Source organism: Solanum stenotomum, chromosome 2 (genome assembly GCF_019186545.1).
Source record: "Solanum stenotomum isolate F172 chromosome 2, ASM1918654v1, whole genome shotgun sequence".
NCBI lineage: Eukaryota > Viridiplantae > Streptophyta > Magnoliopsida > Solanales > Solanaceae > Solanum > Solanum stenotomum.
In genome coordinates, this window is record NC_064283.1 from 2,867,104 (window position 1) to 2,883,244 (window position 16,141).

General features: G+C 31.4%; 2 protein-coding genes across 2 annotated transcripts; one reads left to right on the forward strand and one right to left on the reverse strand.

Moving 5' to 3' along the window:
- Positions 1 to 1,391: 1,391 nt before the first annotated feature.
- LOC125856797 (probable galacturonosyltransferase-like 1) lies at positions 1,392 to 2,893 on the forward strand. Its single transcript, XM_049536425.1, has one exon. The coding sequence runs from the start codon at positions 1,405 to 1,407 to the stop codon at positions 2,458 to 2,460; it is 1,056 nt and encodes a 351-aa protein (XP_049392382.1). The 5' UTR covers positions 1,392 to 1,404; the 3' UTR covers positions 2,461 to 2,893.
- An 8,520-nt stretch (positions 2,894 to 11,413) lies between these two features.
- LOC125854568 (putative pentatricopeptide repeat-containing protein At1g19290) lies at positions 11,414 to 15,530 on the reverse strand. The gene is given in 4 exon segments (XM_049534149.1): positions 11,414 to 11,948; positions 12,569 to 12,627; positions 12,762 to 12,907; positions 12,910 to 15,530. Coding segments are annotated over 3 exon segments (2,688 nt in total). The 5' UTR covers positions 15,422 to 15,530; the 3' UTR covers positions 11,414 to 11,948; positions 12,569 to 12,597.
- Positions 15,531 to 16,141: the final 611 nt, after the last annotated feature.

A 16,141-nucleotide genomic window follows, 5' to 3' on the forward strand; every position in this document is an offset into this window, starting at 1 on the left:
ATGTAATAAATACTTCATCCGTTTCAAATTATTTATCAAATCTTTTTCTTACATAATTTTTCAAAAAATCATAAATAATATAAAAAATTATCGTATATATTTGTTGCTAATTTTTTAAAACTTATTTTACAATATTTATAGTTTCAAAAATTAATTAGAGAAATTTTAATTAATTCTACTTAATTTTATAAATTAATAAATATTTTTTAAAATAAAATCCTTAATAATATGGACAGATAATATGTGACAAGGAGCATCCTCATACTCCCTTTGTCCCTAATTACTTGTCCATTTTTGAATTGACACACCTATTAACAAAGCAAATATTGACATAGTGAGTTTACCATTTTATCCTTATTAATTATGAAATGAATGAATTAAAAACAGAGGTCGTTTGGTAGAGTGTATAAGAATAATGAAAAATATAGTGTATTAGTAATGCTTGCATTAGTAACGCTTGTATTAGTTATGCTTGCATTAGTTATGATAAGATTTTTTTATACAATGTTTGGTTTGGTGTACTAAAAATATTATGCATTACATAGTTTTTTTTAGAAAAAATATTTGATTACAAAAATACCCTCAACAAATATAATGGAAAGGATGTAAAAAAAGTTTTTGAGGGCAATTGTGTCTTTAATAATGTTAATGCATGCATTAGAACCGATTGCATTACTAATGCATAGAAATAGATGATATTAGTAAATACACTCTTCAATACACAATAGAGTAGATGGTATTAGTAAATACACTCTTCAAGACACAATAGAGTAGATGGTATTAGTAAATACACTCTTCAAGACACAATAGAGTGTATTACTAATACAGGCATTAGTTATGCATAAGTTAGAAAAGTGTACCAAACAAGGTACTAATAATACATCAAACTAATGCAATCATTATTTTCTTCAATACACTCTACCAAACGAAAGGTTTTCATTCTACCTTTTTCAAAGTAACTAATTGAAGGTATAATTGGTAAAAAGAAATTCTTTCTTGATTTGTTAAAATAAATAAGTAATTAGGGATACTAAAAAGGAAAAAAATAGACAAGTGATTAGAAACAGAGCGAGATTTTTTTAGTAAATAAGGTGGATAGGTAGTATAAAATGAGAAAAATACTTATTGTTTTAGTAAATAATGTCAATAGGTAATATGTGACAAGGAAATTACCTCGTTTTTAGTAAATAATGTGGACAAATAATATGTGACAATGAGAATGCTCACCTTTTTTTAACTCACCAAAAGGTCCAAAAAACCATATCTATACTTCAAAATCAAATTATTCCCCCCACCCCGACCCCCACCCCCACGCTAAACCCACCCACCCATGCCACCTAAAACCCAATGAAATAAATATGCCTCTCTTCTCATTCTCCAACTCTAAAATCATCACTCCCCCACATGAAGCCACAAAGACAGCTCCCCGTACTATTTATTTTCATTTCTTTTTTCATCATCACCGCCGCCGCCGCCAGTATTCGCAATGCTGCCGCTGCGCCACCGCAACAGTTCAGAGAAGCTCCTGAATTCTACAACTCAGCTGAATGTCCTTCAATTGAAAATGCCCATGAATTAATTTGTTCCGATGAAGCTGTTCATGCAGCAATGACTCTTGATTCCGCTTATATCCGTGGATCAATGGCTGCTATTCTCTCTATTCTTCAACATTCTTCTTGCCCACAAAACATAATTTTTCACTTCGTTGCTTCCGCCTCCGCAGACGCGTCACATCTACGCGCCACCATTTTAGCTTCCTTTCCTTATTTGAAATTCGAAGTTTATCGATTCGATGATTCCTCTGTTTCCGGCCTGATTTCTACTTCTATTCGTTCAGCTCTCGATTGCCCTTTAAACTATGCGAGAAGTTACTTAGCTAATATTTTACCTTTATGTGTTCGGAAAGTTGTGTATTTGGATTCCGATTTGGTTTTAGTTGACGATATTGCGAAACTATCAGCAACTCCACTTGGGGAAAATCAAATCCTTGCTGCTCCTGAATACTGTAATGCGAATTTCACTTCGTATTTTACTCCAACTTTCTGGTCTAACCCATCTCTATCTCTTACATTTGCGGATCGGAAAGCTTGTTATTTCAACACAGGGGTGATGGTAATCGATCTCGATCGATGGAGAAATGGTGATTACACTAGGAGGATTGAAGAATGGATGGAATTACAGAAACGTATGAGAATTTACGAATTGGGTTCGTTACCGCCGTTTTTACTTGTGTTCGCCGGAGATATAGCTCCGGTAGATCATAAATGGAATCAACATGGACTCGGTGGAGACAATTTTCGAGGACTCTGTAGAGATTTACATCCAGGGCCGGTAAGTTTACTGCATTGGAGTGGAAAAGGAAAACCTTGGGCTCGTCTCGATGCTAATCGGCCATGTCCGTTAGATGCTCTTTGGGCTCCTTATGATCTGTTAAAACCTCCATTTTCGTTTGATTCTTGAAGCAGGAGATTCGAATTTTTTTGAGTTCAGAACGAACAACTCAACAATGGTGGAGAAAATGAAATTTAATCGCTGCAACTGTAAAGAATTCAGCGAAGAAGATGATGAAGAAGTTGGGTTTAGAAAGAAAAAAAAACAGAGGATGAAAGTTTTTAAGATCCAATAATTCAAAATTAATGGAAAGGATTAAAAAATATTCATTTTTCTCCTTTTTAAAATAAAATTTACAATACATTTCTGGTTTTAATTTTTTTCTTCTGAATGATGTATGTATCTTTGAGCTTATATTGTACAGGAGGAGTTAAATTTTTTGGCTTCTTAGATGATATTGCTTCTTTTTTTTCAATTCCAATTAACAAATATTACTCTTGTTGAACGGTGTCTCGTTTATTCTTCTTTACTATTAATGGTGCTATTTGTTGTATTAACTCTTTGTTCTCTGAGTTTGGTTATTATTTGTGTGTTTTATTCTAGCTTTGATTATAGTTGTACCTTGATATGATTTGGTTGCTTGTCGTATTTTGTCATGACCGTCTCATTTCTTCTTTATACCATTTTGGATTATTTTTTCTTGAGTACGAATTTATTGGTAACAATTTCTCTACTTCTAAGATAACAATAATTAAGGTATGTGTATATTATATTCTTTCCATACTTTACTCTGTGTAATTACATTGCGTATGATGTTGTTATGTGATATTTTCTGCATATTGAAACAATTTAATTAATCTTTGAAATTATATTGAATTAAATTAATTTAATATTTTAAAATTATAAAAGTATATGAATGTATGCTAAGTTTCGTCACAAGGTAGGGTAAGATTATATCCACATATTAACGTTTAGGTAAAAAGAAGAAGATACATTGTTTATATGATGTTGTTCCTTTTCGGAGCTCACTTTTGAGCTTATAGAGTATGTTGTTATTGTTATATATAGAAATACGATAAGTTATAATTCTTCACTCATTCAAATATATTATTAAAATTTATGTAATTTGAATCTATGAGTGTCACGTAAATAGAGGTAGAGGGTGTATGAAGTTTCTCCTTAACACTTTCGATGACTTCTCGAATACCAAAGAGAGTAAATAAATGAAAAGGGTATATTTCAAGTTTAGGGTTATTAATTGTATACTTTGCTTTCCGGCAATTGTGTTCCCATTTTGAAAACGATTACTTCGATATTAAGGTATGTTAATTAATGGCATTTTGATAAGTACTTTAATCTATAATCAGCGTAATAAATCACATTAATGTATCTTCCAAGAAACCTAGTGTGATTGAGCCCAAAATAAGTGTAATTCATAATACTTTCTCTCAAAATTATTTGAAAAAAGGTTTTTGATTAAAGGTGTGAATACATATTGTAATGAATTTAATTAGTTTTATTCAACATTTTATACATTCATGTAATTTGACCGATTTTTAATCCTCTCTCTTTTCAATGATATAATTACCTATATTTATGTTATACATACCATTAACTTATACACACAATATTATTATTATTATTATTATTATTATTATTATTATTATTATTATTATATTATGATAATAAGAAAAGAACTTAAGAGAGGAGGTTCTAGTAGGGAGTTGTAAGAGTCTAATCAATTGTAGCAGATTAAAGGAGGTAGAGGTAAGCTAAAGAAAAACTTAACGTCATGACACATTTTCAGCTTATTGAGAACATGATCTTACATATGAATGTCGATGATTATTAAGATAGGACGATAGTAGATAATCGAATGTTGAGTAGTATTTTTTGTGTGAGAGATAGTGGGTAGTCTCATCTTCTCATAATATCTCTTCTTCAATTTTTACTACTACATATTACATTGTTTTTTTTTAATCCTGTTTTGATTGCATTTTTTTTAAGTCGAGGGTCTATTAGAAACAATCTTTTTACTTTATAAAGGTAGAAATAAGATTTGCATATATTTTAATCTTCTCAATACCTTACTTGTGAGGTTACGCTCCTCAATATGATTGTTGGTGCTTAAATTTATCATATCATACTTAATAGTTAATACGTACGGAAAATTACTTATTGTTGGTCAACTTTATGGTATAAAAACACTTAAGTACTACTTATCAGTGAACACAATTTGTACTCCCTCCGTCCCTTTTTAGTTGTCCACTTTAGAAATGACATACAGATTAAGACAACAATGATTAGCACAGTGAAGTTACAATTTTACCCTTATGACAACTTTTCACTTCAAAATTACAACCACTTATTTGAATTAAAGTGAAATAAATTGGAGGGAAACAACATACACTTTTACAATTTTCAAGAAGTGTAAATAAGGGTATAATAGAAAAAAATTTGTTGTCCTTTCTTGATTTGTCAAAATGGACAACTAAATAGGAACAACTAAAAAAGGAAATATGGATAAGTAAATAGGGACGGAGGGAGTATTAATCTAAATAATATTTACACTATCATACCAAATCCAAATGAAGACTTAGTCTTAGATATTTTTACAACCAATTAGTAGTGAATTAACAAATATAAGTAAAGAGAAGATACTTTAAAGCTGGCATGTGTTTTGATTTCAGAACCTTCTTTATTTATTTTTAATTTAAGTATCCAAAATATTTTTATAATTATTAAACTATAGAGTATAATTAGCCGACTGCCAGCTAAATTTAAGTGTCTGATTGACTTTTTCCTAGAATTGTTTATACCTTTTTGTCTTCCAATAGACTTTGACATGACAAACCTAATTATATAAGTATTGTTTTTATGTTTTATACTCCACAGAACACCATATTCTTTACTACTTATAATAATTAATGCATCCCTAATAAGGTTAATAAAATGCTCATATTATTTCATAAAAGATAATGTAAACAAGAAAATCTTCATTTGGTTTGAAATCCTATCTACTCCTAAGTTTCAAGTTTTTGATACATTTTTATTTTCTTAAAGATTTACCATATCAAACAATAACGGATGGAAGATTTTCATCAAAAGAGTTCACCATCTATTATGTATATACTAAAAAAATTACCTTTTATATATACTTGTATAATATATTTTCCAACGAAGAAAGTTAAGATAAAAGTGTAATATATTTTTCGTCATTTAATATCAAGATATTATATGTAACCGTCCAATCTATATAAGTATATATATTTTGAGGGAGGGTACTATGAATGTATATACAATAAAAACTTATTTGTATCAAGTGTTTACATCAAATTTATCATTGACAATACACTTGTTGTACTACCTTTAATTATACTAAATGTGTACTTAATTACTTTCATTAGTGAAAGATATATACTTCCTTCGTCCCAAAATGAATATCATCCTAGCGCAAAAAATAAATAATTTTTTAAAAATAAGTGTCACATCAATAATTCAAGACAAAAATTATTATGTTATTTTAACTATACATCTATTATCTATACCCTCATACTCAATTTTTTAATAGTGTTTAATTTTTAAAAATATTTATTAAATAAAGATAGTTTATTCAACTACACATCATATTAACTTATTGTTTTTTTTAATCAACTTGATTTTTGCTAAAATAATTCTTATTTTCGGACAAAAGAGTATGATTTTTTCATCCGGTGTTTGGTATCCGCATTAAACCTCTATTAAATTCGTCTTTATGTCAGGAAGTGAGGATAAAACGCTTCCAAACAAAGACCACTCTGTATCTAACGAGCACGAATCCAAAACATCTGATTAAAGATAAAAGAATACTTATTAATCCACCATAATCCTTATTGGTAGTATATCGGGATTTCAGTTATACTAACATGGGAAGTAATTAAATAAAAAAGTTAACTGTCGGTGAGAATGAATTTAGGATGGACCAAAGGAAACTTCAATATTAGAAAAATCTACTCTATGAATATATAGATTCTATTTAATTTAATTAAAGCATGATATTTGCAGACGTGAGAAACCAAAGACTTTTAACATCTAAATATACATATAGCATGTACGGCCTGCAGTGTGAGAATGACACTCTCACCTAGTCAAATTATTCAATTATTGTTAGGTGATGATGAAAAAAAATAAAGTCGTTTTTCTTGTGTGGAATTTTAACTAAAAGTTAAATTTATGAATATAGATTTATGACTTATGAGGTACTTTTTTCGTCTTAATTTGTTTGATTTTATATAAATAAGAAATACAATATTCAATTTTAAATACATTAAAAAAAAATATGTCTAATAAATTGAAACGAAAACTATATTTTTAGTTTTGTCGTGCTTCGTACCACTTGTAACGTACTAAATTTCGTTAGGCATAATGCCTACAACATCTATAACTTATCCTATAATCTTTTCACGCGGTTCTGTCTATATATTATACTATTTATATAATTGTGACAAAAAATAAAATCAAGAGAAATCTTACTTATTGGATTTTCAAATGTTGCAGTGATCTCTTGAACTAATTAAAATATTCTAACAACTTACTTATATTTTTGAGAGGTTTATTACTTATTTCGTTTCAATTTATTTGTCTGATTTTAACTTCGTATACAAAGTTTTAAAAAGTAAAAGAAGATTTTCGAACCTTATGACTTTAAACTAATGATACATGGAATGTATCAAAATATTCTTTAATCTTGTTGTCTGGTGTTAAATACGTTACGTTGAAAGTTGAAACTAAAGAATTGCATAGAAAAATATTTTTTTAATTAAAAAATAAATTTAAAAGGAAAATAGGACAAACAAATTGAAACGGAGGAAGTACGATGTTTGACACCTATATTCCTAGTAGGGTATTTTGGGAAAAAAGAGGATGAATTGGAGGAGTTGCTTATAAATTAAAAAATAATCAAAGTGCAGAACTATTTGTATAATCCAATTCATTTTATCTCTTAACTATAAATTAGTGGTCATGAGTTTAAGCTTAAGAATGGAATTTTTTTTGACAAAGAAAGCTTTTTTTCATTTAACAATCATTAGACGTGATTGTTGTTAACTCTTGAGGATATTTGTGGTCTTTTGAAATAACGAGGGACATTTTTTATCCCTAAATATAATGAAGACTATAAGTAATCTATTTTTCACATAGTTCGAGATAATTATGACCCTTTTTAATTAAATAAATGGCTATAATATGTTACACCAAATAAAGAGTAGACTACATGTTTGAAGTCTACGTGCCCCTAGTGAGACACACGCTTTATTAGGTGCATTATGTTTGGTTAGGTATAAAGAAGACTTGGAGAAGTTGAAAAAAATAATCTATTTTACTTATTTGCAAAAAAAAAGAAGAAAAATGATCTCGAATTTAAATCTTAAATATGTAAAAAAATTTAGAAGAAAATATTTTCTTCTTTTCTAAATCTTAAACAACACAAATTTAAATTAATTGCTCTTAATAAAATTCATCTAAACCAATTAAGTTAATGATCGTGCACACAAGAATCAATTGTTTAATTACTCCTATTATATATCTACTAGTCCAAGTTAGTGCTATTCAATGAAGACCCATTGCTTAAAATATGCAAATTAAAGTAACTAATCAGTCAAACTGATTAAGTTACTTTTTAATACCTACACTTGGTTTAAATTAAGTTTACTATTAAGATCCATAATCCATTATAAAGTTTAGATAAAGACTTTTTTTAGTCAATTACGAGTTAATTTTAATACGTAAACTTGGTTTGGTTGTTGAATTAATAGTCTATTTTTTCTAATTGTCATGCATGTGATAAGATTTACTTCATGATGGTAGAATTTTTGAGACGGTTAATGATAAACAATAACTCTTTTATCAAACACAACTTATAACTTTCATCGTCATAAATATAATGTTGAAATGAGATGTATTTAAAGATGGAACAAGTCCAATGAGATCATTCATATAGTCGATCTTAAATTATTTGAGTATAGTAAATATGATCAAATATAATTTGATCCATTGTTTATTTTTTCTAATTAATGCATGTTCAGAGTTATTGTGAGTTATGACTTGTCTAGGATAAATCAATGGAAAATTAAATCATATTTAATACATGAATGGTGATTTTTCTAACAAAAATTAAGTTTCCGATATGTATCATTTCTTATTCAACAACTAAATGAAAGCTTCATTGCCTCTTATATTCTACTTTGATGACCTAGATTGTGACAAAGCGATAAATATTTTTTTAATTACATATTTCGAATATGCAATCGTCTGTGTTATAAGAGTGCTATACCTTTTGATGTGGGATTTTCTGATGGTCAATACAAATTTAAATTTAATCAAACCTTAATACGAATAGCAGACATCAGATGGGAAATCAAAATAAATAAAGCTTTAAGGTCAAAAATCTCATAGTAGATGCCTCTCGCTTTAAGTCATAATATGATGCTTGTTGAAACTTTGCCTTTCACTTCTTACAAAAATTGACATTCTTGAAAAGGAATTGCAACCTAACTTGATTAACTTAGGTCTATTCTAAGTATTATAATTAGTATACTAAGAAAAGAATATTTAACCAATACAAAAAGAAAAGATAGGAATTTTTACACAGATAGCCAAACAAATTTATTGTATACTACTTTTTCTAGTCAGTATATATTATATACGTATTTGTGTTGGTCATTTATCTTCGCAACTATTTATCATCCAATGATCGTAATTGATGAGTGTGATGAGAAGATTAATAGCCTTTCGTCTAAAAGTTTCGAGTTCAAATCTTAAAATTAAAGGAATAATCCGTGGAAGGATTCAAAGATCCTATTGACTCGGTTAATTCTCATGATTTGTGTATTATACAAAAGCTGTCGGTTCAACTTTTATTTATTTTATTATTACTAATAATAACAATATTAAAGCAATCTTTTTACTATCAAAAGGATCTACAAGGAAGTCAAAATGATGATTCCCACGGTTTCAATCAATTACTATTAAATATTCCATCTGTGTCATTTGATGTGGTACACGAATTATTGAAACGCTTGATTTTTTTGAAATAAAATTTATATATTTGAAAATTATGTAAAAATTATTATAATTATAGTGATTAACAATTTAAAAGACATAAAAAGTTATAATTAAAAAGAACTTGTTGACTTTAGATATTCAACGATGTCATATAAATTGAGATAGCAGAAGAACGATAGTACTCTTTTCTCTCTTTATTTTTACATTTTCCTCCCTCCTTTTTAACATAGTGGAGTATTAACTTTAGGAAAAAGTGTCGGTTTTAACATAATCATCACCACGTTGTTTATTTCCTTTTTTTTTATTTTCCATTCGATGTCAAGTATTTGAATTGGAGTCTAACTAGCTTCAAATTCGTACCTACAAGTCTTGCATTGAGGTTTAAGTGCTCACTAACAAAGACAACTCCGTAACTATGATTTAAATCCAAAACTTTTGATTAAGAATGCAGGACTACTTACCACTCCACCACAAACATAACCGGCTATCTTCTTTTTCTTTCTCCATAGGTTTACCTTTACACTTTGACATTTCACTATAACTTGACCAATATATCCTAACTCAAATAATAAAAGTGTAACCCAAACACTCATTATTCAAAGGGTAACATAGTATAAAATAACATGACAATGGAGTACACAAATTGTCCAATGATCTTTTTTGTTCCTTCACTTCCCCTGAATCCAGTGTGGAATTGATGTTATATAGAATGTCATATGATTATTGAACTTACAAGAACATACTATGAGAAATGAAAGTCAACTGAAGATTGCAACTTCATGTTCATTGATGGCAAAGTTACATCTACTTACATTGTGAAGATTATCATATATGGGGCAGGGCATAAGCTCGACCCTCTCTTCTTGTAGAGCTTTATAACACCGATGAAATTGGTGTACTGCGCCTGCTTACATATAAGCCTGAAAGAGATCCAGAAACCTACAGCCGGAACATAAATATTAAAACTATCTCCAGATTCAAGAAGCACTAGGCTCATTGTATATTTGTCAACTTTGATTAATGAATTGAATAATGCCTATGGTTTAAAACTAATGAACTATACAAACACTGTGAGCCAACAACTATTAGGTGCATGGTGAAAATTACTGGACGTTTACTTTTGATCAAGCTTAGCTATTTATACATGTTTGAAGGAAGAATGATACCTTGGAAAGCTGCTCCTTCTGCACTTCACCGTCACCTTGTTATCAGTTTTAAGTTTTGTATTATCCTGGTTTAACAGCCTTGAAGCTACATACATAAATAAGACCTTGTTACAATCAGTATGAATTAAGAAAGAAGAAAATGGAAAACATAAGAACTTTTTCGACACAAATTCACAGAAATTTTCCCCAGATAAAACACCGATACACTTCAGATCTCCTTTTTTTAAAAACAAAAACAACACACAGAAAGTGACCTGGTGCCGGATAGACTACATCAGTTATTACAAAAGCATATGGTTAAAAGATGTTTAGGAAAATGCAAGCCAAAAGTTAACCATCCAGTGATTTTTGAAGAGAAAGTTAAGCACACAGTATTTCACTAGCCTATCTAATCTCTAGTACAGGTTAGAAGAAGGATAGTGGACTTAATTGCTCAAAAAAATTGTTACAAGACCGTATTTGTCATCTGATTCAGAAGGGTATTAGCATACATTGCATGATGACTTCAGTTATGTTCTCATACTTGGGGAAATAAATATTGTTTTAGGACAAAAAGCAAAGGAGTATATCCAATTAGGGGTAGGATGAATTTATATTATCTTTCAGTGATGTGTCTCTTCTACCTCAGGTTATAAATGACGATCGTGTGGACTGTGGATAAACGTGCATGAATGATTGAAGGAAATATTAAAATGTCTTCTGTTCCCCAGAATATTACCTCTGTGAATCGCTTGCTTTACTAGATGCATATTAAACCTGCTAGTAATCCAGTAACCAATTAGTAACAATGATAGCAGAAATAATATGTTGTAGCAAGAAATTTGCAATATAAAACTTAATAGCACAGAAAAAGCATTCTGCAAAAGTAGAAAGTCAAACTAATAGACTTCATTAATTTTCTAAAAGAATGGATTTTTGCTTTGTCTATTCCTTGTTTGTTGTGTCAAGATCACACTACAGAGGTAGGAAAAATATATCTTTCCTCAACTTCTAAGGTATTATATAATATGGCAATGGTCCAAAGCACTAATATGAATGGACCAAAGCTTCTTTCTTGACAACAAATGAATGTCAGTCTGTTTCTAACCTTGTGCTCAATTTGGAAAGGTTCCTGTCATCCGAGTATGATCCAACATCCTTTCTAGTCCATATTTAAGCACTGCCTGGTTACCAGCTCTGAATCCGTTTCCACAAATTGGCGAGGTGTCTGATTCATTCTGGTGTTTAAAGAAATCCTCAAGTTTCTTCTCGAAAGGAGATCTAATCCCCTGCTTTGATGATGATGACACGCTGCCTGATGAGATTGAAGCACCATTGCTGCTTGAAATGGATTCAATTTGGGTTTCGAATCACATATGTGCTAGTACTGGCAAATGCCTTCTTCAACGTCTTGGCTAAGTGTTCGATAACCTATCATAGATGGAGGACATATCGAACACATTAGAAACTCCAAGAGTCAATGATCGTAACCAATAATATGCACAGATATCAGGATGACAAACTCAAAAAAGGAAAGAGTTTGTGTTCCTACATACGCAGGAGGAGTTTAGACAGTCAACTGAAAGTTTTTTCTTTTCCTTTCCCCTTTTTGCATGTCCGTGCCAAAAGAACTTGTACTGGACATGCTACTTTGTATTCTAGACTTTGTGTGTTACTTCTTTTAATCTTGTTTTTTACTATGCCAATGATGGTTTACTTTCCATTTATCTAGAAAAAACATCTATGTAACTAATAGGTGTACTTATTAAGTTTTCGAATCATATTGAAAGTCTACCTGCAGTTTTCTCTTCTTAATATTTGTGCTTTACAATGTTTTGCTCTAAATATGACATCCCTAGATTCTTTTGCTTTGATTTAGGATATACAAGAAAGTAAGGGGGATGTGAGAAGCAAAAGTGGTTCCATAATAGAATCTTGTGTTATACACTACTGTTATTTACTGCTATTTTGGAAAGCAGACATTGTATTGGGGAACATAGAAAAAGATGGGCACTCAAATTAAGAAGGGAGTAGAAGAAATGAGTGAGCACCTCTTAGTCGAAGCCATGCATGCATCATCTCATGCGCAAGGATTGACCCAGTCAGGAACCTGCAAAAATTCATGTCATATATTGAAACCAAGCTATGAAACTAATGCTCGGTTCCACTTACAAAAAAGAAAATTAATGCTTCCACTTAAACCTAAATTACAGAACAAATCTTGTTCTGTTTCATCCACCTCACCTCCATTCTCTCACAGCTACAGTAACCGGGTGTTCCATCATGAAAAGGACAATACTTCTGGGACCAAAATGGATGTGCACTGTATTCAATAAGTCCAGCTGCATTTGTTGGAATCAGAATTGAATAAGTTATGATGGAAGGTTTTCTTCTTCTGTCATTCTCTTCAGCAGTTGCACGGCTTCACTAGTTTTACCAATCTTATAGCATCCATCTATCAGAGTGTTAAAAGTTATAACATTGGGAGATAACCCTTTCGAATGAAGCTCATTGAAAAGACTAAATGCTCGTTCAATGTTCCCTGCTTTACAAAGCCCATTTATTAGAGCATTGTATACTGCAATATTTGGAACAAGATCCTTTATTAGCATCTCATCACGCAAATTGAAAGCTTCATTAACTTTACCAACCGACGACATGCCATGGACCAAGGTGCAGTAGGTAAACTCATCAGGAGTAAAACCTTTCAGTGAGAAGTGGTTTATAACATCTCTTGCATCATCGATCTTCCCCAATTTGCATAACCCTGCCACAACAATATTATACAGGACATTATTGGGGACAACACATTTTGTTGCATTTCCATCAAGGGAATCTGCAATTTTCTGTGTATCAGGCAGCCCTGTCTTAACGTTTGAGAAACCGTAAATATGTTTCAGGTCGGGATACAACTTTACATCCAGTATTTTCTGCAGGAGCATATTAGCATCATCAGTTCTACCAAGTTTGTATAATCCATTAACAATAGAGCTAACAATTATGACATTTGGATTCAATCCGTTCTCTCTCATATCAAAATATGCTTTAAAAACTTTCTCAGGCAATCCTTCTTTAAACCAACCAGCAATAAGGGCTCCATATGTAACAATGTTAGGGGTTAATTCCCTATCATGCATTTCATTAAGAAGATCTTTGACTTTGCTAAACATTCCAGCCTTTATAAGTCCACTAATAAGTGAATTAAAATTTTCAACCGAAGCAGGAATATTCTGCAGTTCCATGACATCCTTTAATTTTAAAGCTTTTTCAATCTCTCCTGCTTTACAATACCCATCACTTAGGGTCCTATAAGTTACTCCATCCGGAGAACAGCCAAACTCCTCCATTTTGTTAAAAAGCAGCTCGGCTTCAACCATTTTCCCCATCTTACTGAATCCTTTGAGCATTGTATTTAGAAGAATCCTGCTTTTGGTGTGGTGCCCTCTTGCTAGAATATGTTTCCACAAGACCAAAGCCTTTTCAAATTCTCCCATGTTAAGAAATACATCCAAGAGAGTACTATATCCAACTGCATCAGGAATTATACCTCTTTTAAGCATCAAATTCCAAAGATGCAAAGCATCAGCAATGGCCCCTTCCCGACTTAATCCTTTTAGCAGAGTGTTGTAAGTGACAACTGTTGGATCGATACCACTCTGAATCATCTCATCACAGAGGTTGAATGCATTTTGCATCAGTCCTTCCCTACAATAACCATCTAAAAGGGTATGATAACTATAAGAATCAGGTTTAAGATTCCAGTCGATCATGCTCCTAACAACCTGTTCGGCATTGCTTATTTTACCAGCTTTGCAGTACCCATTTATCAAGGAATTACAGATAAACAGATTCATGTTAAACCCTGATCTCAGCAACTCATCCCGAATCCTAAGCGCATCATCCATTTTCCCCATCTGACAAAACCCATCAATTAACACACCATACACCTGCTCATCCACCTCCTTCATTTCTCTGAACACTTTCTCTGCTTCCTCCATCTTACACAGCCTGCAATAACCTTTAATCAATAACGTGAACGTAACTATATTTCTTGAAATTCCTCTTTCATCCATCACCCTCAACACTCTTTCAACACCCTTAAGATCCTTTTTCTCCACATACCCATTAATCAAACTATGATAAGTAGCAATACTCAACTCTAAACCCATCTTCTCAATTTCTTCAACAAAAAATTCAGCTTTATCAACCTTCCCATCCTTACAATACGCATTAACCATTATGGTACAAGTATATATATCAGGAGAGAACCCCATCTTTATCATCTGATCATATACAGAAAACACAGTAAAAAAATCACCTTTTTTCACCAAACTATTCAACAAACTATTACAAGAACCCAAACTAGGCACACGGCCACACGTAGGCATATTATCAAACACGTACAATGCATTCTTGACCAACCCCTTTTTCGCATAGATTTTCAAAACCATATCAAAAACTGTAGGAGAAAACTTGAACTCTCTATATACTGTCATTAATTCGTCCCAAACAAACGACACAGATTTCTTATTTCTAGAAAGTTCTAGAAGCTCCGATAAATAAAACCTAGCTTCATCGAACATTCTCCCTCTGGATAGTATATGAACTATTCTGCAGTAAGATACTACATGGGGTCTAAAAAATTGTCGCCCTGAAGCTAATTTGAAGAAATGCAATGAAGCATTAGGATGAAATTTGAGTTTTACAAGAACAGAGTCGACAAGATTGTTGGAGAAATCGAATTTGAGACAGTCAACTGCTGTATAACGCTGAAGAATCAAAAGACGGCATATTTTATCGGCGAGTTCGTGTGGTTGGTTAGTCGCCGTAGAATGGGTGGCATACCGGAGTTGGAGATGACAAGCATAGAAAATTGGTTTTGCTACTTTTACCGTCGCCTCCATGGCCGCCGGCGCCGTCGACAGCTATTATTTTTTTTTAGTGTTTTATATAGAAACCAATTTGTCAGCGGCAATTTTCAGACATCTACTTCTGCTACTTGTAATCTAAAGATAGTGCTTGACTCGATATAGAATGATGTTTGATAAAAAACTTTTGGAATTAATTATTTAAAATAAGTGATAAATATTTATATAATTACAAAATAATACTTTGCGATAGGGATGGTATTTGAAAGATGTGAGTGATCAACAAAGAAAAATGAGTGAAGAAACATCAAAATGTGTATTTGAAAGATTATGTGAATGTCCTCGCGATTTCATTGAGGTGTTTATGTTAATGATAAAAGAAATATCTTTTGTTTGTTATTGTTCGTATGTATCCTCATGTTGTAGAGTGAGTGTCCTCATAATTTTGTTGAGGTGTTTATGCTAATGATCAAAGAAATATCTTGTGTGTTACTCGTAGAATTCTCTTTTAATCTTGTTTAGTGTTGTTATTCAAAGTTCTAACTGAATGTTATTTTCGAAAATAGTCTCTCATAGAGATGAGGATAAATTTACGTACACTTTACTCTCTCCATAGTCCGCCTATGGAATTACATTGCATATGTTGTTGTAATAAACAAAAAGTGGAGCACATTCACATGATCACATCCCGTGCTACACATGAGCCGCAAGACGGTTTATCTGAATCTAATTCGTTCGGAAATTACACTATACAAA

What these genes read in the sequence shown, in the direction of transcription:
- LOC125856797 (XM_049536425.1), top strand. Translation starts at nt 1,405, where the DNA reads ATGAAGCCACAAAGACAGCTCCCCGTACTATTTATTTTCATTTCTTTT.